Source organism: Macaca fascicularis, chromosome 3, assembly GCF_037993035.2.
Source record: "Macaca fascicularis isolate 582-1 chromosome 3, T2T-MFA8v1.1".
NCBI classification, from domain to species: Eukaryota; Metazoa; Chordata; class Mammalia; order Primates; family Cercopithecidae; genus Macaca; species Macaca fascicularis.
The window spans coordinates 59760920-59781998 of record NC_088377.1 but is presented as its reverse complement, the minus strand read 5'-3'; the positions used below and the strand labels follow the sequence as shown (position 1 = coordinate 59781998).

Here is a 21079-nt window from a genome sequence, read left to right as displayed (position 1 = left end):
TCAGGAGTTCGAGACCATCCTGGCTAACACGGTGAAACCCCGTCTCTACTAAAAATACAAAAAATTAGCCGGGCGCGGTTGTGGGCGCCTGTAGTCCCAGCTACTCGGGAGGCTGAGGCAGGAGAATGGCGTGAACCCGGGAGGCGGAGCTTGCAGTGAGCCGAGATCGCGCCACTGCACTCCAGCCTGGGCGACACAGTGAGACTCCGTCTCAAAAAAAAAAAAAAAAAAAAAAAAAAAAAGAAGAGTATCTGTAAATCGAAAGAAAATAGTAATGATATGAAAAATGAGCAAAATCAGTTAAAGAAAATATGCAAGTGCTAATAAATATCTGTAAAGGTGGCTAACCTTAGGGAAATGCACATTAAATGATTTTTTTTGTTTGCCTGTCAGAGTGACAAAAAATTGAAGTTCAGTAATGCTATGCTTATGAGGTTATGGGAGACCAGATTCTCTCATACACTGTAGGTGGGAATGTAAATAGTATATTTTGTCAGACCAGTTTGGTATATGTCAGAATTTTAAAGGCACATACCTTTGGCATTCCGTTTCTGTTTCTAGCACACTGTTCACATTTTGTGGTCTGTTCAAGGTCATGGTCTGCCCATAACCTTTTCCTGCTTGTCTTTCACAGATTTATAAATTTTGTTAGTACTATTTCTGAATGTAATAAAATACTTCATTGTCCTGTTTACTTCAGATTTTTTTTCTAGTCTCTTATTTGCTTTTATGTTTTGGCTACAGATAGCCTATTAAAAACTAGCTAGACGTTTCAGTTTATGTGTTTTAAGTCTTGTTTCCTTTTTGACTTTTCCTGCAGTTTGTAACCTTAGATCCTCACCTCTTTAGGACTTTCATGAATACTTAATTTCAGTTCTTTCCATTTTCTGTTTGTCTCTAAAAACTTTAACTTTTTAAAGATACCTGTAATTAATGTAGGGGGTATCAGATTGCTGACCAGTTTTTGCAACACTATTTATTGAAAATTTCTCCTTCCCCTCCTTCTTCTAACATTAAATTACCTTATATTAGATTCATTTTTGAGTCAGTGTATACTGTAATGGTTTGTTTGACAGGTCTGTGAGTTCACAGTCTTCTAACTAGTTTGCAAATAAATTCAGAAAATTAATTTAGAAAATCAAAAAATAATTGAGTCTGTTTATTTTTGCTGACAGAATCATTTTGTTGAGTTCCAAAAAGTCTTGTGGGATTTTTATGGCCATTTGTAGTAAACTTACACATTTCGGAATGTTTGACATGGTTATAACATTTATTTTCGCACATTGTGTTAAGTATATTTCTGTATTTTTATGTGGATTATATTTTCTCATTAAAATGTTTTCTACAAGACTTTACATATTGATGCTGTTATGACTGAGATCTTTTTTATACTTTCTAACTTGTTATTGTCTGTTACAAGAGTTCCACAGATTTCATGTACCTGTTTAGCTTATTTCACATAAATATGAATTCTTTTTGAAAGTTAGCCATTTTAAAGTTAATTTCTCAGCATTAATAGTGTTTTATTTTCTTCCTTTAGGCCTTCCAAATATATAGTCATACTCTCATATTACACAGTAAGCTCCACAATGACTGAAACGGTTTATTTTTACTTAACATTTGTATCCCAAGTGCCTGTCGTACAGTAATCAATCAGTATATAAATATTTGAATGAATGCAGAGGGAACACTATAGGAATATGTACCATATACAGTAACTGTCTCTGGATGATGACTAAAACATTTTTTTCTGCTTGTCTATATATATCAGGTTTTGTAAATAGTGAGTATTATTTTCTAACTGGAAAAAAAATTAAGGGAAAACAATCACCCATAAGTTTTATTTCTTAACTGAGGTCAAAGGATAGCTTATCGTTTTGCTAGAATTGATTGGATGTTTCCTGTAAGTCCCAGATGAGTTGCCTGGAGGAGAGGAGTGACTTCTGAGGGCATGACATTGAACCCAGGAATAGGAAGCGGACCCTCAAGAAGGATAGCGGGAAACTACTCACATCTGCAAAGTGTTTTTGTTTTGCTTTTCTGAGACGAAACTGGCTTGCATCCAGAGCCTTAAGAAAGAGTACTAATAGTTCTGGGAGCTTTGTAAGTAAGCTTTGTACCTCTCTGTCCTTTTTAGGGTACCTGGACCCGGAATAAATCCTAGCCCTGGGGCACGATTTGTAGAATCCTAACTGTCCCAGCAGCAGAGATCATTTTTACTCTGTCTTGTCTGACATCAGTGGGACCAATTGAATTGTGCATTCTTTATGTCCAGGTTGCTCAATCAAGCTCCTCTTTATTGGAATGCAGTGCTCCCATAGGAGCTGCGTGTGGCCCCTCAGAGCTCCCTCTGGAAGCAGTGCTGGTGGTGGTTACCTGTCTAGGGAAAGGTCTGTCTACCCAGGAGAAGAAGAGTTGAGTTTCACGCAGTTGATCCTCCATGTTTCTTCCTGTGTTTACAGGATATGCCGTCTGTAACTCTGATGTCCAGTCTGGGTGTGCCAACTCTTCTGCCTTCTACCATAACAGACACTGTCACCACCACTACATAGCCTTTCAAATGATGGCACTCTCTTTTGGTGGTACCCTTGCTCTCTTTTTATACTTGGAAGCAGCAGAATGAGTGGTGTGTTTAACTGATACACATTGGTCCTGTGATAGTTGTTTATTTTTATTAAAAAACGTTCATGTGTGAATTTTAACAAAACTTTAAAATTTGGAACAATTAATGACTTCAAATCCATACGAAGCTGTGAAGATAGTACAGACAGGTCCTGTGTACTCTTCTAGTTTGCTTAATCTTACATAACTGTAATATGATGTCAAAACCAGGAAATTGATATTTGTGCAACGTATGTGTATAGTGTCATGCACATTTTATCTCATACGTAGATTCCTGTAGCCACCGCCATAGTCAAGATACAGAACTATTCCATTACCCCAAAGACTTCCCTCCTGCCTTTTTAGTCACATCCTATGTCAGCAGTCCCCAGGGCTGCCCCCAGGTTTCGTAATTCGCTTGGGGCTCTCACAGGTCATACTTACTCCTTGCTATGGTTTGTTGCAGTGAGGGGATACAAAGCAGGATTAATAAAGGGTAGTTGTGCATTGAGCAGATTCTACAGGACACCAGCACTGTTAAGATTCGAAGAGTCTTCTCCCAGCAGAGTTGCCCAGGATGTGCTTACTTCCCCAGCCATAAACTCTAGCAACACGTGTGAAGTGTTTTTTATTGTGAAAGCTCAGGTACGCCTCAGAATCCAGGGCTTTTACTGGAGGCTGGTCACATAGTGTATTCGTTCGTTCATTCTCACATTGCTATGAAGAAATACCTGACACTGAGTCATTTATAAAGGAAGGAGGTTTGATTAGCTCACAGTTCTACAGGCTGTACGGGAAGCATTGCAGCTTCTGCTTCTAGGGAGGCCTCAGGAAGCTTCCAATCACAGTGGAAAGCAAAGGGGGAGCAAAGTGTCTCCCCTGGTGGGAGCAGGAGCAAGAGAGAAGGTGCTACACACTTTTAAACAACCAGATCTCACAAGCACAGAACCACAGGGGGTGGTGCGAAACCATTCATGAGTAACTGCCCCATGATCAGATCACCTTTCACAGGCCCCATTTCCAACACTGGGGATTACAATTCAACGTGACATTTGAGTGGGGACACAGATCCAAACCATATCACATAGGCATATGCGACTTTATATCACATAGACTTTATATCACATATCACATAGGCTTTGCGACTGACTCCAGAAGGAAAGCAGGTGTTTACCATAAATCATACAGTTTGCACAAAATATCTAGACAAGCTGGAACAGTGTGGTTCAGTACCATAACCATACAAAACACCCTTATCACTTAGGGCATAGGGCTAGTAAAAGACCTCAGTTTCTAGGAGCTGACCAAGGGCCAGTCTCACCTGCAGGCCCGTCTGAGAATGTGCATCATTTGAGCAAGTCAGGCTTGCTGGGTTAACTGTTTATACCATTTTCCTTCCCCTCCTCTCCCTTGCTTTCACCACTCTTAACCTGGAAAAAGCACTAATTTGTTCTCCATATCTGTAGTTTTGTCATTTGGAAAGGTTGTATGAATCCTAGAGTGTGTGAACTTTTAAGATGGAGTTTTTCAAAAACTCAACATGTTGCCCTTGAGCCTCCAGGTTTTTACATGTGTTAATGGTTTACATGTGTTAATCCCTTGTAAAGTTGATTAGCATGTATAATTTTTTTTTTTTTTTTAAGACAGAGTCTCACTCTGTTGCCCAGACTGGAGTGCAGTGGCACGACCTCAGCTCACCACAACCTCTGCCTCCTAGGTTCAAGTGATTCTCCTGCCTCAGCCTCCTGAGTAACTGGGACTACAGGCGCATGCCACCACGCCCGGCTAACTTTTGTATTTTTAATAGGACGGAGTTTCACTCTGTTGGCCAGCCTGGTCTCAAACTCTTGACCGTGTGATCTGCCTGCCTCAGCCTCCCCAAGTGCTGGGATTACAGATGTGAGCCACCATGTCCAGCCAGCATGTATAATTTTAACATAATGGCTAATCACTCATGAGGGGAAGAGATTTTTGAACATTTTTAATTAATAGAGAGACAGGGTCTGCTGTGTTGCCCAGGCTGGTCTTGAATGCTTGACCTCAAGCCATCCTCCCACCTTCGCCTCCTAAAGTGCTGGGGTTATAGGCATGAACCATTGCACCTGGCCCCGGGGAAGGGATTTTTGTATTTATTAAGCATTTAGTATGTATCATTGCTTTATAGCCATGTTATTCTGTGGTCTCTACAATAACCTTATTCATTCAGTTATTGTTCTTTCAACAAAGATTTGAGAACCTATGATATGCCCAGTTGTGCAGGGAAAAACCTCCTCAAACTGTGTTTTTCCTCTGCTCATGCCAAGCAATACACAGAAGACTTCCATGACCATATGTGTGCGGATTCTTCCCCTACACACCACACCGACTGGGTGTCTTCTAGTTCACTTCCTGCACTATCTACCAGGAGATAGTGTCAGATTGCCCAGGGTGAGGACTCAGTCTCCATGACTGCCCCTCCTAACCCCCATCGGTTGCAACTCCGGGCCTCCAGAACTTCTAACTGACCAGCTCCAAGTTCGGGTTCCCATGGCTCCCTTTTTAGGTTCGATTAATTTGCCGAGGTGATTTGCAGAACTCAGGGAGATGCTTATGTTTACCGGTTTATTACAACAGATATTGGAAAGGATCCAGGTGAAGGAGATGCTGGGGGTGAGGACTAGGGGAAGGTGCGGAACTTCCATGCCCTCCCTGGGTGTAAGCCCTCCAGGAACCTCCACTGTGTTCAGCTACCTGAAAGCTTCCTGGGCCCAGTTCTCTTGGGTTTTTATGGAGGCTTCCTGACATCAGCATTCGTCCCTCAGAGTATAGAGCTGGACCCTCTCTGGGGAGGGTTTAAGACCAATCCAGAGTAGAGTCCTGCCTTGGGGCAGGTAAAAGGAGGGTAGAGAAAAGTCAGAGAGGCTGCCCATGAGGCCTAACACACCCAGCCTTATAACACAAAAGCCTGGGGCTGGCCATGGTGGCTCATGCCTGTAATCCCAGCACTTTGGGAATCTGAGGTGGGCAGATCACTTGATGTCAGGAGTTCGAGACCAGCCTGGCCAACATGGTGAAACCCCGTCTCTACCTAAAATACACCATGGGCATGGTGGCAGGCACCTGTAGTACCAGTTACTCAGGAGGCTGAGGCAGAATTGCTTGAACCTGGGAGGTGGCGGAGGTTGCAGTGAGCTGAGACTTCACCACTGTACTCCAGCTTGGGCAACAGAGCGAGATCCTGTCTCAAAACAAAACAAAACCTAGGAGGAGGACTATGGTAGTTACCAGCCAGGGACCGTGGATGAAAACCAATATATAACATCACACTGGTACTATTTGAGTCACTAGAAATGTAACAGTGGAGAAGGAAAATAAGGTCTCTGTCCTCAGCAAATTGCATTCTGGCAGTGAGGGAGACAGACCAACAGGTAAAGAAGTAAATAAAAAATACTTATTAGAAATAGGACATGGAGGCTGGGTGCAGTGGCTCACGCCCATAATCCCAGCACTTTGGGAGGCCAAGTTGGGTGGATCACTTGAGGCCAGGAATTCGAGATCAGCCTGGTCAATATGACAAAACCCTGTCTCTACAAGAAATACAAAACTTAGCCAGGTGTGGTGCCACATGCCTGTGGTCCCAGCTACTCAAGAGGCTGAGGCAAGAGGATCGCTTGAGCCTGGGGAGGTCGAGTGTAGTGAGTCATGATTGCACCACTGCACTCTAGCCTAGGTGACAAGGTGACACCCAGTCTCAAGGAAAAGAAACCAAAAATAAAAAGAAAAAGGAATAGGACATGAAGGCTGGGCATGGTAGGTCACATCTGTTCAAGCCTGGGCTACGTGGTAAGACCTGCCTCTAACCCACCTTGCGCCCCTCCGCCTGCCCCAAGAATAGTAAGAAATAGGATGTGGAGAAATGGCATTGGGTCCACGACAGAGGTGAGGGTGGGGTAGGTTGGGTGGGTAGTATTTCACAGAGGCTGGGGAAGGCTTCTCACAGTCTGATGTGAAAGCTTAAACCTAAACGATGAGAAAGAAACCACCTCCTGGACAGCAAGGGCCACAGCATTCCTGACATTGGAACAGCGCTTGCAAAGCCTCTCCCAACAAAGGGGGAAGTGGAAAGGATAGCAGTTTGAAACACTCATTTATTTTTTGTTTTTATTTTTTTAAAAGAGAAGGTCTCTGTTGCCCATGCTGGAGTTCAGTGGTGCCATCATAGCTCGCTGCAGCCTCAAATTCCCATTCTCAACCAGTTGTCCTACTTCAGCCTTCGTAAGTGCTGGGAGTAGAGGCGTGAGTCATTGCCCGTGTCCACAGTACTCATTTATTATCTCAAAGTTCTGTAGATTAGAGGTTCAAGCAGGCTCCACTGGGTATTCTGCTGAGGACCTCAGGAGGTCAGAATTAAGCATCGCTCATCCTGGGTTTTTATTTGGAGGTGATAGGGAGAGTCTCCTTCCACACACACTCATGTTGGCAGAATTCATTTTCATGTGGTGAAGGTGTGAGGTCCTTATTTCTTTGCTGGCTGTCAGCCAGAAGTCATTCTCGGCCTCTAGAAGCCACTCAAATTTCTTGGCTTTTAGTCTCCTCCAGCTTCAAAACCATCAATAGTGATTTGACGCTCCCTAACTGCACATTTTGTCTCTTCTGTTTTTGAAAAAGACAGCTTTATTGAGGTATAATTCACATACCATACAATTCTCCCTTTTCAAGTGCACAATTACAACCATTACCACAGCCAAATTTAGAATATTTTCATCATCTCACAAAGAAACCCATGCCCTTTCTCTATCCCCTTTATTTCCATCCTGTTCCCTCTCAGTACTAAGTGACCACCAGTCTATTTTCTGTCTCTCTAGATTTCCCTGGTATGGATGTTCGGATGAATGGAATCGTATAATGTGTGGTGTTTTATAACTGGCATCTCTCACTTAGCATGTTTTCAGGGTTCACCATGTTGTAGCATATATCAGTACTTCATTCCTTTTTATGACCAAATAATACTCCATTTTATGGATATACCACATTTTGTTTATTAATTCATCACTTGATGTACATTTGGGTTGTTTCTGCTCTTGGATTATTATGGATGATGCTGATACAAACGTTCATGTACAAGTTTCTCTGTGAACATATGTTTTTGTTTCTCTTAGTCTAGGAGTGAAATTGCTGGTTTCTATGGTAATATTGTTTAATCATTTGAGAAACTGCAGGGCTTCTCCACAATGGCTGTACCATTTCACATTCCTACAAACAGTGTATGAGGGTTCCAGTTTCCCCACATCCTTGGCAACACTTGTTATTTCTGACTTTTTGGTTCTAGTCATCCTACTGGATGTGAAGTGGCATCTCATTTTGGTTTCGTTTTGCATTTCCTTGATGACAGATGATGTGGAACATCTTTTCACATACTCATGACTGACTGTCTTTCTGGAGAAATGTCCATTCAGATCTTTTACCCGTTGAAAAAATTGTTACTTAGTTTTTATTATTGAGTTATAAGAATTTTTTATATATTCTGGATGGAAGTTCCTTATTACATAAATGACTTGCAAATGTTTTCTCTCATTCTGTGGGTTCTATTTTCATTTGATAAGGTCCTCTGAAGCACAAACATTAAAATTTTGTTGGAGTACAATTTATCTGTCTTTTGTTGCTCCTGCTTTTGGTGCCATATCTAAACATCCTTTGTCAAATCCAATATCATGAAAATTTTACCTCTGTATTTTCTTCTGAGAGCTTTAGTTTTAGCTTTTACATTTAAGTCTTTGATTGATTCTGAGTTAATTTTTGTATGTGGTATGAAATAAGCATCTAACATCTAACATCGTTCTTTTGCATGTGGCTGTCCAGTTTTCCCAGCACAATTTGGTGAAAAGACTCTTTTTTCCTCCATTGAATAGTCTTGGTACTTTTGTGGAAAATCAGTTGACAGAAGACGTGTGGGTTTATTTCTGAAATCTCAATTTATTCTGTTGATTTCTATGACTGTCCTTGTGCCAGTACCACACTGTAGTAATTCCCATGGCTTTGTAGTAAGGTTTGAAATCAGGAAATGTAAGTTTTCTTACATTCTTTTTCAGTATTGTTTTGGCCATTCTGGGTCCTTGTTCTCTTCTGCATTTTAGGGTTCGTGTGCTTTCATTGGGCCCATCTAGATAATCCAGGATAATCTCCTTATTTCCATGATTAGTCAACTTAATTATATCTGCAAAGTCTTTTTGCAGTGTAAGGTGACTTAATCACAGGTGTAGCACCAGAGAGTGAAGGTCATGGGTACACAGGTCCTGTGAGGCTTAGTTTGGTGAAAAGGTGGAGAATGATAGGAGCAGAGAGGTTGGAGAGGGACATCGGAAAGGGAGTTTCAGAATAATTATAGTTTGCCTAAAATCACATTTCCAGTACGTGGCAGAGCTGGGGTTCGAGTGCACATACGACTAATGTCTGTGATCACTCAGGACCTACAGGGCCTTCTACTTTTCTCTGCTTCTTCGGGTATGTCTATTTCACTGTGTAGACTATCCTGATACTCAGACCACTTGATGGAAGATGATCATGTTACACAGTTCCATCATTCAAGAGAACAGCCCCGACTTAGTCCCATTTCCAAAACTCCAAGCAAAAGACTCTAACACAGTTGGAGAGAATCAGCTGTGACCCTGAATTGGGGGACCATTCACCTTATACAAACATAGCTGCTGCCAGCTTATCTTTGCGGATTGAGAGGACAGTTTCCTGATAACACGGGAGGTTATGTGCTAGGCGGACTCCACAAACTATGTTCATTTTAGTAACATCATACATATAGTATACTTCATACGTATAGTGTACTTCATACATATAGTACAACATCATACTTATAGCACAAAATTTAAAACACTTAATTGATCTGTGCAAAAAAATAGATATTTCCTTTTTCCTATTTCTCTTGGAAGGGAAGAAAAGGAACATCAGGATGATAATGGCAAGATTAACTTAGACTTTCAAAATAATTTGAAACCCAGAACTTGGCATACTAAGTGTAGGCTTACTTCAGCCCAGGAGTTCAAGACCACCTGGGTAACGTGGCAAAACATCGTCTCTACAAAAAAATACAACAGTTAGCCAGGCGTGGTGGGAGTATTGCTTGAGCTCGGGAAGTCAAGGCTGCAGTGAGCTGTGATCACGCCACTGCACTCCAGCCTGAATGACAGACCCTCTTCTGAAAAAAAAAAAAAAAAAAAAGGAAGCTTAATGCTTAGTGATGTCTCTGCCACTTACCACCTTTTTGATGGAATAAGTCATGATTTCTTAATGTTAGTATCTTTATCTCTTACCATAGGACGTAGTAGATGGTCTTTAAAAACATTCTAGGCCTCTATTCTTTTCTTTTTTTCTACTTCTTATTTTCTTCTTTTCTCCCTCAGCCTTATCTACTATTTATAAATGGCTGATGTCTTAGATCTAAATCCTGACCTTGGAGGGCTTTAACCTTGCAGAGGAAGTAAACAGTAAACTTGAGAGTTCTTTCTAATTAGATTTCCCTCTCCCTGCCAATTCGCATTAAATAACTCTTACAGATCTGACCTCTAAGGTAGATTACCATTGTCTTCTTTCCATTCCCACTGTGTTACCTCTTATTATTTATTTATTTATTTATTTTTGAGACAGGGTTTCACTCTGTTGCCCAGGCTGGAGTGCCCTGGTGCGATCTCGGCTTACTGCAGCCTCTGCCTCCCAGGTCCAAGCGATTCTCGTGCCTCGGCCTCCTGAGTACCTGGGATTACAGGCAAGCGCTACCACGCCTGGCTACCCACTGTGTTACCTCTAGTCCTCTAATTGTAGTTGTCTCTTGGTCAGTAGCTGTGTCTCCTGTTCTGTACTTCTACCTAATCTAACCTAGAAATTGCCTCTCAAGTTTTTGTTTGTTTGTTTGTTTTTTTAGACAGCGTCTCCCTCTGTTGCCCAGGCTGGAGTACAATGGCGTGATCTTGGCTCACTGCAACCTCCGTCTCCCAGGTTCACATGATTCTTGTGTCTCAGCCTCCTGAGTAGCTGGGATTACAGGCGTCTGCCACCATTTCCAGCTAATTTTTGTATATTTAATAGAGACTTTGCCATGGCTTTGTCATGTTGGCCAGGCTGGTCTCAAACTCCTGCCCTCAGGTGATCCACCCGCCTCGGCCTCCCAAAGTGCTGAGATTATAGGCGTGAGCCACGGTGCCCAGCCGAGGTGGTGGTGGTGGTGGTGGTTGTTTTTTTATCATAGAGTAAAATTGATTTGGGAGGAGTATAATGTTCTGGGAATTTTAAAATTTTAATAGATTTATATAAGCACCTCCACAATCAGAATACAGAAGTTTCATCACCTAAAAACTTTCTTGTGCTCATCCTTTATAGTCACATCCTTTCCTACCCCTGGTTCCTAAATGGAATTATACAGTGTGTTAAGTTTTAAGATGGCTGCTATGGTCTGAATCTTTGTGTGTCCCCCAAATCCATATGTTGAAATTCTAAACCACAAGGTGATGCTACTAGGAGGTGGAGCCTTTGGGAGGTGAGTAGTTCATGAAAGTGGAGCCCCCATGACTGGGGCTTATAAGTGCCCTTATAAGAGACTACAGAGAGCCTAGCCTGTCTTCCGCTCCCACCATGTGAGGACATAGGGAGAAGGTACCTTCATTGAACCACCAGACACCAACATCTGTTGACTTCTTGATCTTGAACTTGCCAGCTTCCTGAACTGTGAGAAATAAATTTCTGTTTTTTGTGACCTACCCAGTTTATGGTATTTTGTTCCTGCAGCCAGAAGGAACTAAGATGCTGGCTTCTGTCAGCATAAAGCCTTTGAGATTCATTGAAGTTGTTGGGTGTACTGATACCTGTTGTTTTCCTGAGTAGCATTCTGTTGTGTGGATGTACCATAGTTTGTTTATTCATTCTCCCATTGAAGGATATTTTAGTTGTCATTTTTTTGTCATCACAGATAATGCTACTATAACTGTTTGTATATAGAATTTTGCAAATAGCAGTTTTTATTTCTCTAGAGGAAATACCCAGGAGAGGGATTGTATGGTTGGATGGTCATTGTATGTATACATTTTTGAGAAACTATAAAAGTGTTTTCTCTAGTGTCTGTACTATTTTGCATTCCACTAGGAATGTATGAGGGTTGTAGTTACTCTGCATCCCTGCCACCACTTGGTATTGTCAGTATTTATTTTTTTTCTGAGGTGGGGTCTCATCTGTCACCCAGGCTGAAGTGCAGTGGTGTGATGATACTGGCTTGCTGCAGCTTCCACCTCCTGGGCTCAAGTGATCCTCCCACCTCAGCCTACTGAGTAGCTAGAACCATATCCATGCACCACCATCCCTGCCTAATTTTTTTTTTTTTTTTTTTTTGTATTTTTTGGTAGAGAGTGGATTTTGCCATGTTGCCCAGGCTCTGTCAGTATTTTTTATTTTAACCATTCTAATAGATTTGAGTGATATCTCATGGTGGTTTTAGTTTGCATTTCTCTAATGACTGAACAATGTTGAACAACTATTCATGTGCTGCTTTGCCACCACATCAGTAACTGCAAGGGACCTGAGTTTTAAATCCTCCCTACTTAAAAGTAGCAAGTTAGTCTCCATAGTTGCATGGATATTGTCCCTAGACGAGAAACTTCTTGGTTGGAGGCAAAAGAGGAGGACACAGGTCACAGGACATCAGCAGAACCAGCTTCATGTCCACATGTACTGACTACCTTTGTCCTGTAAGTTCCCTGTGGGCAATGACACAAGTAGGAAATCCAAGCTCAGGGAACTCAGCTCTCCATAAGGGATGGCAAACAAACGTTTCAAACCTTTGATGTGAAGGGAGACATTATATTTACTGTACTGGACAGTTAACAAATTGTCTTCTGCTGTGGAAGGAACTGTCATCTTTCTCTTGTAAGGATGTTCAATATACAAACATTGTTGACTGGACAGTATGTAGCAAAGGCCTCTCACGGAAATGTGCGACACCAGTGTGTCTGTCTTCTTTGGTAAAGTGTCTGTTGAGGTTTTTTGCTCATTTTTAAGTTGGGTGTTTTGTTTTCTGACAACTGAGTTTTGAGAGTTCTTTATACATTCTGGGTATGTAAGTTCTTTGCCAAATTGGTGATTTGCTGCAAGTATGTTCTCCCATTCCTGTACTTGTAGCTTGTCTTTTTATTTTCTAAACAGTTATTCTGGCCGGGCGCGGTAGCTCAAGCCTGTAATCCCAGCACTTTGGGAGGCCGAGACGGGCGGATCACGAGGTCAGGAGATCGAGACCATCCTGGCTAACATGGTGAAACCCCGTCTCTACTAAACAAAACAAAACAAAACAAAACAAAAAACAAAAAACAGTTATTCCCAGAGCAAAATGTTTTGTTGCCAAGTTTGGGATGCAGATTCTGTGGGCTGTGGCTTTAATGTCAGTTCATTGTTCAGAGTTTTGTAGTGCTGTTTCCATCTGTTTCATGCATGTGCTGATCTGAGATTTGCATAGTGGTCTCTCTGTTAGTCCCAATTTAGAAACCTTTGGTACTGAATAGCATCAGATCCATGCATATGCAGCCTAAGGGTAAGCCTAGAAATTGCTTTCTTGAGTTCTCCTCAGCAGTTTTTCCCATACTTTTTGTTCCCCAGGAGCTCATATTTCCTTTCTTTGTCCAGAAAACTGTGGATTTAGTTATCCCACTCTGTCATGTCCTTCCACCACTGCCTATACGTTTGAGACCAAGGATAGAGATTGGGAAAAATCGATAGTTCTCCTGCCTCAGAGTTTGGCTGCTGTACTCTCTCATTTCAGCCATAGCTGCAAACAAAGCACACGATTGCTGGGCACTGTGGCTCAAGAGAAAGTGGGGATGGTAAGTGGAGAGATCCCCATATTCTCTCTGGCTGTTATGAGTTCCCTTTCACATGCCTAGAGCCCGATCTAGAGGAGCTTTCTGTGTGCTGTGGGGCCCATTTCCAGGTTGGCTGGTGGTATTGGATGGGAGAAGGAGGTAATCTCTTAGACGGCTGGGTAGTACTTCCAATTCTGGTCTTCCCCACTTCTCCATTTTGCTTTTCAGAATCCTCAAAAGTAGTGCACAGTGCATACTGACCAGGTTTGATAGCTGGGTGAAATCTGTGAGGCCTCTCTCCCCAGCAACTGCAGTCGCTGTGCTCAATTTTTCTTCCTTGTTTTCATTTATGCCTGACTTCCTTCTAGCTGTCACCCCCGTGTCTGCACACCTTAATATTCAGCCAAAGATTGTTGTTGGTTCAGACAAAGATTGAGATTGCACCCAAACATCTCAGTTTTTAGTTAGGCTTCCACTCTGATCAGCAGAGCCTGTGCATGCACAGAGGCGACACAGGAGAAACCTGCAAAAATAAGAGCGAAGTTAGAGGGGAGGGCTTGAAATTTGAGTTCATTCCTTGATCTGGACGTAGATACATCGCAGAAAGTGGAAGTTTTGTCCATCTTTACAGTTGCTTTTGCAGGAGGGGATTTATTTTCCTTCTCACTTGGTCATGCTAGAAGACAGAACTCTACATCTCAAGTTTTATGTCTTAAGATAGAGATCTTACCATGCTTTCCCCTTTTCAGGAGCTTTCAGTGTTGACTTTCAGTCCAGACTCTGTAGCTTAGAGTTTTAAAAAGCCATCATGATTTGACTTCCCACCTAACTTGTTTAGTTTACCTTCTGTCTATACAAATCATTCATATTTTAAATTTGCCTTCCTGCTTCTGAGCTTTTTGTGAAAGGCATCCTTCCTGTCCAGAATGTCCTTCCTCTTTCTGTCATCTTTCCAAGACCCTTTCAACACAAGGCTCTTTAAGGTCTGTCACCAGGATCCCCAAGTGGTCTCTGTACTCCCTATGTCAGAAGTCCTATGTCTTTTGCTCCCCAACAGTTTCCTAACACCCTCTTTTTCTGCATTTTTCAGTCTGCCTGTACTTTTGGTTATGAGCTTCATGAGGGCAAGGGACGTATTCTATCAGTTGCATCACCAGTGCCATCTATCTCAATTCTCTGCACACAGTTGGCACTTAGTAAATGTTTGAGTTAAATTAATAAGATCCCCAAAATATAGGGCTTAATTTTATCTGCACATGTGTGTCTCTTGAATGAATGGTGAGGAGTGCTGCTTTTTTTCTGTGCTTGTTTGGCAGTTTGTTATTGTGGAGAAGAATGAAGACCATGTGGTTTCAGTTTGAAAGGAAATTGTTGCATAGCGATTTACCATACAGCTGTGAGACTATGAACAAATGAGTTTAAATATTACACAGTAGAAAAGAAAACTGACTTTGGAAATTATGATATTATTTCAATTTTTTTTCTCTCCTCTTCTTTCTAGACAAGGCCTCCCTCTGTCACCCAGGCTGGAGTGAAGTGGTGTAATCATGGCTCATTGCAGCCTCCAACTCCTGGGCTGAGGCAGTCCTCCTATCTCAGCCTCCCGAGTAGCTGGGACTATAGGCGTACACCATCACACCCAGCTCGTTTTTGCATTTTTTGGTAGAGATGAGATGGGGTCTTGCTGTGTTGCCAAGGCTGGTCCTGAACTCCTAGCCTCAAGTGATCCTCCCACCTTGGCCTCCCAAAGTGGTATGAGCCACTGTGCGCATCCTGGGTTTGTTTTTTTACAGTAGGCATCCTAATGGGTATGAAATGATATCTCATTGTGGTTTTGATTTGCATTTCTGTGATGATTAGTGATGCTGAGCATTTTTTCACTTGTTTGTTGGCTGTTGGTATATCTTTGGAGAATTGTCTATTGAAGTCCTTTTCCCATTTGTTAACCAGATTATCTTGGTTTTTTTGTTATTGAGTGGTCAGAGTTCCTTTATATTCTGGATATTAACCCCTTATTAGATATGTGGTTTGCAGATATGTTCTCTCATTCTGTGTGTTGTTCACAGAATGGCTCACTGCAAGCTCCGCCTCCTGGGTTCACACCATTCTTCTGCCTCAGCCTGCCGAGTAGCTGGGACTACAGGCACCCGCCACCACGCCCGGCTAATTTTTTTGTATTTTTAGTAGAGACGGGGTTTTACCATGTTAGCCAGGATGGTCTCCAACTCCTGACCTCATAATCTGCCTGCCTCGGCCTCCCAAAGTGCTGGGATTACAGGCATGAGCCACCGCCAACGCCCGGCTAATTTTTTTGTATTTTTAGTAGAGACGGGGTTTCACCATGTTAGCCAGGATGGTCTCGATCTCCTGACCTTATTATCAGCCCCCCTCGGCCTCCCAAAGGGCTGGGATTACGGGCGTGAGCCAGCTCGTCCAGCCTGTGCAGACATTTTCAAGTTTGATGGAATGTATTTGTCTGACTTTGCTTTTGTTGCCTGTGGTTTTGGTGTCATATCCTAGAAGTCGTTGCAAAATCCAGTGTCGGGAAGCTTTTCCCCTAAGTTTTCTTCTAGGAGTTTTCTAGTTTCCAGCCTTTACATTTAGGTCTTTAATCTAATGTTAGCCCTTTCTTAATTTTTTTTTTTTTTTTTTTTTTTTTGGTATTTTGGGTGGGTAATAAGTCTTTCTTTCATATGGCTGTGTCATGAAATTTACTATATTTAATATTTCTTTTTTCTTTCTTCCTCCCCTCCCTCCCTCCCTCCTTCATTTCCTCCTTCCCTCTCTTACAGCTTGAAGATAATGGAATGACTCACTTTTTGTTCATAATTGGTAAGATTTTAGTTAGTAGAATGATAATCCATTTTCAACAACACTTTCTTGTTTGTTCATTGGTTAGCAGGAAGAAGATGAGCCTGAAGTCTGAACGCCGAGGAATTCATGTGGATCAGTCGGACCTCCTGTGCAAGAAAGGATGTGGTTACTACGGCAACCCAGCCTGGCAGGGTTTCTGCTCCAAGTGCTGGAGGGAAGAGTACCACAAGGCCAGGCAGAAGCAGATTCAGGAGGACTGGGAGCTGGCGGAGCGGTAAAAGGACTTAACTAGGGGTGATTGAACAGTGACGCGACTGGATACGTAGTTCTGTCACCTTCCAAATACATTTTTTCACTTCTGCTTTAAGCTATCAGCACGTCAGTTTAATATTAAGGAAAAGGATGTTTTGCCCTCTTCTCAGTTAACTTTTAATGAACAGCTTTCAGTAGTTTCTTCATTTTGTGTTTGTCTTAACTTCTGATTATTTTCTTTGGGTTGTGTTAGTTTTAGTTCCCAAATTTAGATAATAAGCTCCTTGGAGTGGAAGAATGGAGATAGACATATTTCCTAGTGAAGATTAAATGAGCTAATAAATATGTACCCAGTGCAGGGCTTGCAAATGGCACTCATCAAGCATTATTTCCCTCATTCTTTTAATATATTCAGCATTGCATCTAGCTCAGTGATAAAACACAGTAGTAGAAATCTGTTGACTTGTATATAGTCATTGCATTGTAGAAATTTAACTTTTCTTTAAAAATTAGGTCAAATGCAGTTGATATTATCCAGAAAAATAATGATGTTAAAAATTAAAAATTAAACGATGGGCCGGGCGCAGTGACTCACGCCTCTAATCCTAGCACTTTGGGAGGCTGAGGCAGGAGGATCACCTGAGGTTAGGAGTTCGAGACCAGCCTGACCTACATGGTGAAACCTAGTCTCTACTAAAAATATTTAAAAAGTTAGTTGGGTGTGGTGGTGCACATTTGTTATCCCAGCTACTCAGGAGGCTGAGGCAGGAGAATTGCTTGAACCCAGGTGTTGGAGGTTGCAGTGAACTGAGATTGTGCCACTGCACTCCAGCCTGGGAGACAGAGTGAGACTCTGCCTCAAAAAATAAATAAATAAATAAATAAATAAATGATGGGAAGGCTAGTGAGCATAGTAACTAATAAAATGCTCTTTGCCAGAGCATTCTAGAAATTCTAAAACTGCTTCAACAGAAGAGAGTCAAATGGAATTCTTCCAACTCCTCTAGCTAGTTTTTTGTTTTTTCATCCAGTCAGCCAATATTTGTTGAGTGACTACTTTGCTGACATCTGTGGTGAACGCAGAGAATTAGAAATCACACGTTGCTTTCAGTGACTGTGGTCAATCAAAGAGAGAAAATTTTAGCCCAGAACATGAATGATCTCCTCAAGGTTTCCCCTGCATGCCTGATGCTGTCAGTAGCAGATCCTGTTTCAAAAACAGAGTAGAGGCCACTAGGCACAAACTCCGTCAGCTTCATCCCCTCGCCACATAAAAATGTACTAATACCTTTATATTAACTTCTTGTCTGTCCCAAAGAAAGAGGTGTCCTGATTCCATCCTCAGGCTTAGCACCTCCACCTGTGACTTTTGTTCTATTTCTTACTGCTTTTAATTGTAACCCTGCTAAATCACTTGGAAAGTTTGTAAAAGCAGTGACTGCTGGACCTTACCCTCAGAGTCTCTGATTTTAGTAGCTTGGGAGTAAGACCAGATAATTTCCATTTCTAACAAGTTGCCTAATGATGCTGCTGCTGCTGTCTGGGGAATCACACTTGGAAAATCATTGTCTTTTAGATAGTGCTTGTGTTGTTTTTGTTTGTTTGTTTGTTTGTTTGTTTATTTGTTTTGAGACAGGGTCTTGCTCTGTCACCCTGGCTGGAGTGCAGTGGTGTAGTCTTGACTCACTGCAACCTCAGCTTCCTGGGCTCAAGTGATCCTCCTGCTTCAGCCTCCCAAGTAGCTAGGACTACAGAAGTATGCCACCACACCCAGCTAATTTTTATATTTTATGTACAGACAGGGTTTCACCATGTTGCCCAGGCTAGTCTCAAACTCCTGAGCTCAAGTGATCTGGCCACCTTAGCCTCCCCGCGCTGGGATTACAGGCGTGAGCTACCGCACCTGACCTGTGTTTGGGAATTAATACAGGTGGTTCACATGCAGCTAATCCAAAGCCAAATTTATTGCTTTTATTTATTATTCTCCCCATTCTGAACATTTTCCTCCTAACCCTTCTGATTCAATTAATGGCATCACTATTTACCAAGTTAGCTAAAAAATCTTGGTTTCATTCTTAATTTCTCCTTCATCTCCCTTGCTACCTACAACTTGACCAAGTTTTGTTTCTTTTTTTTTTTTTTTTGAGACGGAGTCTCGCTCTGTCACCCAGGCTGGAGTGCAGTGGCCGGATCTCAGCTCACTGCAAGCTCCGCCTCCCGGGTTCACGCCATTCTCCTGCCTCAGCCTCCCGAGTAGCTGGGACTACAGGCGCCTGCCACCTCGCCCGGCTAAGTTTTTGTATTTTTAGTAGAGACGGGGTTTCACTGTGTTACCCAGGATGGTCTCGATCTCCTGACCTCGTGATCCGCCCGTCTCGGCCTCCCAAAGTGCTGGGATTACAGGCTTGAGCCACCGCGCCCGGCCGACCAAGTTTTGTTTCTTCCAATTCAGAAAAGTCTTTTGAATTTTACCTTTTCTACTCCTATTTTCCAGGTACTTATTTTCTTTTACTTAAACCTTTGTAATATACTCTTACTTCTTGTCCCTGTCTCTAGTTTCTCTACCCTTCAAGTTGTTCACACAGCTACCTGCATGATCTTTCTAAAGCACAGATCTGACAACGATAACTTCTTGGATTTACAGTTTTTCTTTCTTTTTTTTTTTTTTTTGAGACGGAGTCTCACGCTGTTGCCCAGGCTGGAGTGCAGTGGCGCGATCTTGGCTCACTGCAAGCTCCGCCTCCCGGGTTCCCGCCATTCTCCTGCCTCAGCCTCCTGAGTAGCTGGGACTACAGGCGCCCGCCACCGCGCCCGGCTAATTTTTTGTATTTTTAGTAGAGACGGGGTTTCACTGTGGTCTCGATCTCCTGACCTCGTGATCCGCCCGCCTCGGCCTCCCAAAGTGCTGGGATTACAGGCTTGAGCCACCGCGCCCGGCCGGATTTACAGTTTTTCTTGCTTCCCCACCACATGATGAAATCCAGAATGTGGGCTTAGCAATCAAGATTCCTTACCCTCTGGTGCCTTCCTGTGTATCCAGCATCACCATTCATTACACACCCAGTGCTCTGGCTACATTCAGCTTGTTGTGAAGCAAACCACAGGTTTGCACATTTGTAGTTCCTCCTTCTTGGAATATCCTTTCACTTAGAATACTATTCGGCCTTATTAGTCAGGCGTGGTGGTGTGCGCCTGTAGTCTCAATAACTTGGAAGGCTGAGGCGTGAGAATCGCTTGAACTCAGGAGGCAGAGGTTGTAATGAGCCGAGATCGTACCATCTCACCCCAGCCTGGGCGATGGAGTGACACTGTGTCTCAAAAACAACCCAAAAAAAAGGATCCTATTTATCCTTTAAGACCCAGCCCAAACATCAGTGTTGTAAGGCCCCAACAGACTCCCCCAGCAGATTGAGTTGTTCTTTCCTGTGTTCTCACAGCACTCAATTTTTACTCTCTAATGTAGCAGCTGTCCCATTATGTAGCAGTTGTTTACTTACCTTTTTCTCTGTTCCAGCCTTGAGCTTGTTAGGGAAAAGGAGTAGACTTGATTTCTTTCATGTAGCCCTAGAGCAATTGCTGAATGAGCATGAGAAGATCCCATTTGAAATCTGTAGTGCATGAAGAGCAGTCCATCCTGTAGCTATGTGAGACCTCAGGCTGATTTAGTATATTTAGTCTCTAGTTCTAAAATCTTGAGATCCTCCTGAATTAGTGGAGTAATAACCTTCAGATAAAGAGAAACCTTAGAGAATATCTAGATCATTCTAATCCTTTCTTGAATTGCAGACTCCAGCGGGAGGAAGAAGAGGCCTTTGCCAGCAGTCAGAGCAGCCAAGGGGCCCAATCCCTCACATTCTCCAAGTTTGAAGAAAAGAAAACCAACGAGAAGACCCGCAAGGTTACCACAGTGAAGAAATTCTTCAGTGCGTCTTCCAGGGTCGGATCAAAGAAGGGTAATGTTCTGATACTCTTTTTTTCTTCTCTGCCTGAGTGAGACACAGAGTAGATCCACAATGCTCACAGGCTCAGGTTGTAATTTCTGTCAACTTTTTGAGAACATCAGCTCAGATTTGAGACTGAAAGTGGGTTTGAGGGTCAGACAATATATGAAACCAATACTCTCTTTGGTTGAAAGACATTGTGTTTTAGAGAAATTTGTTTATAGGAGGAATAAAGAGAATTGAAATAGGTAGTTTTGTTTATGAAAGTCATCCCCATCCAAATGACTGTCTCTTTGGATGTTTTGTTTTTTTGTGTCTTTATTTGTGGATCCTGGTTTGTTCTGTGGTGTAATACCCTCACTGTTCACAGCTTGTCAGAAATGGTGATTTCTAGGCTTGAAAGTCATCTGAGAGAGATTTTCTGCTCGAGAGCTTATTTGAGAGACAACTTGTGTCTTGAGAAAGTGTATTGAGAAAATATAGGAAAAGGCCCACGTTGGGCTCCTGGGGGGATGAGAGTGAGCTGTAGTAGCTATTTTCCAGTGCATGGGTTTGTATGTAGGTGATCATATTCACCCTGCTTCTTAAAATGCCATGTAACCAGCAAGAGGATTGTCACGTAAGTCACAGTTGTTCTACGATTGA

At 42.4% G+C, this 21079-nt stretch overlaps 1 protein-coding gene across 10 annotated transcripts in view; it reads left to right on the top strand.

Moving 5' to 3' along the window:
- Nucleotides 1–21079, top strand: part of RABGEF1 (RAB guanine nucleotide exchange factor 1) — an 82044-nt gene that overhangs the window by 15493 nt on the left and 45472 nt on the right. For 7 of the 10 annotated variants that reach the window (XM_074034857.1, XM_074034858.1, XM_045387947.2 and 4 more), the window contains exons 2-3: nt 16327–16515; nt 20280–20446. In XM_074034857.1, coding sequence (XP_073890958.1) covers nt 16337–16515; nt 20280–20446 — 346 coding nt within the window. In that variant the 5' untranslated portion in view covers nt 16327–16336. The remainder of the gene's footprint in view (nt 1–16326; nt 16516–20279; nt 20447–21079) is intronic. The other 3 variants (XM_074034859.1, XM_074034856.1, XM_045387946.2) reach the window with 1 other exon arrangement.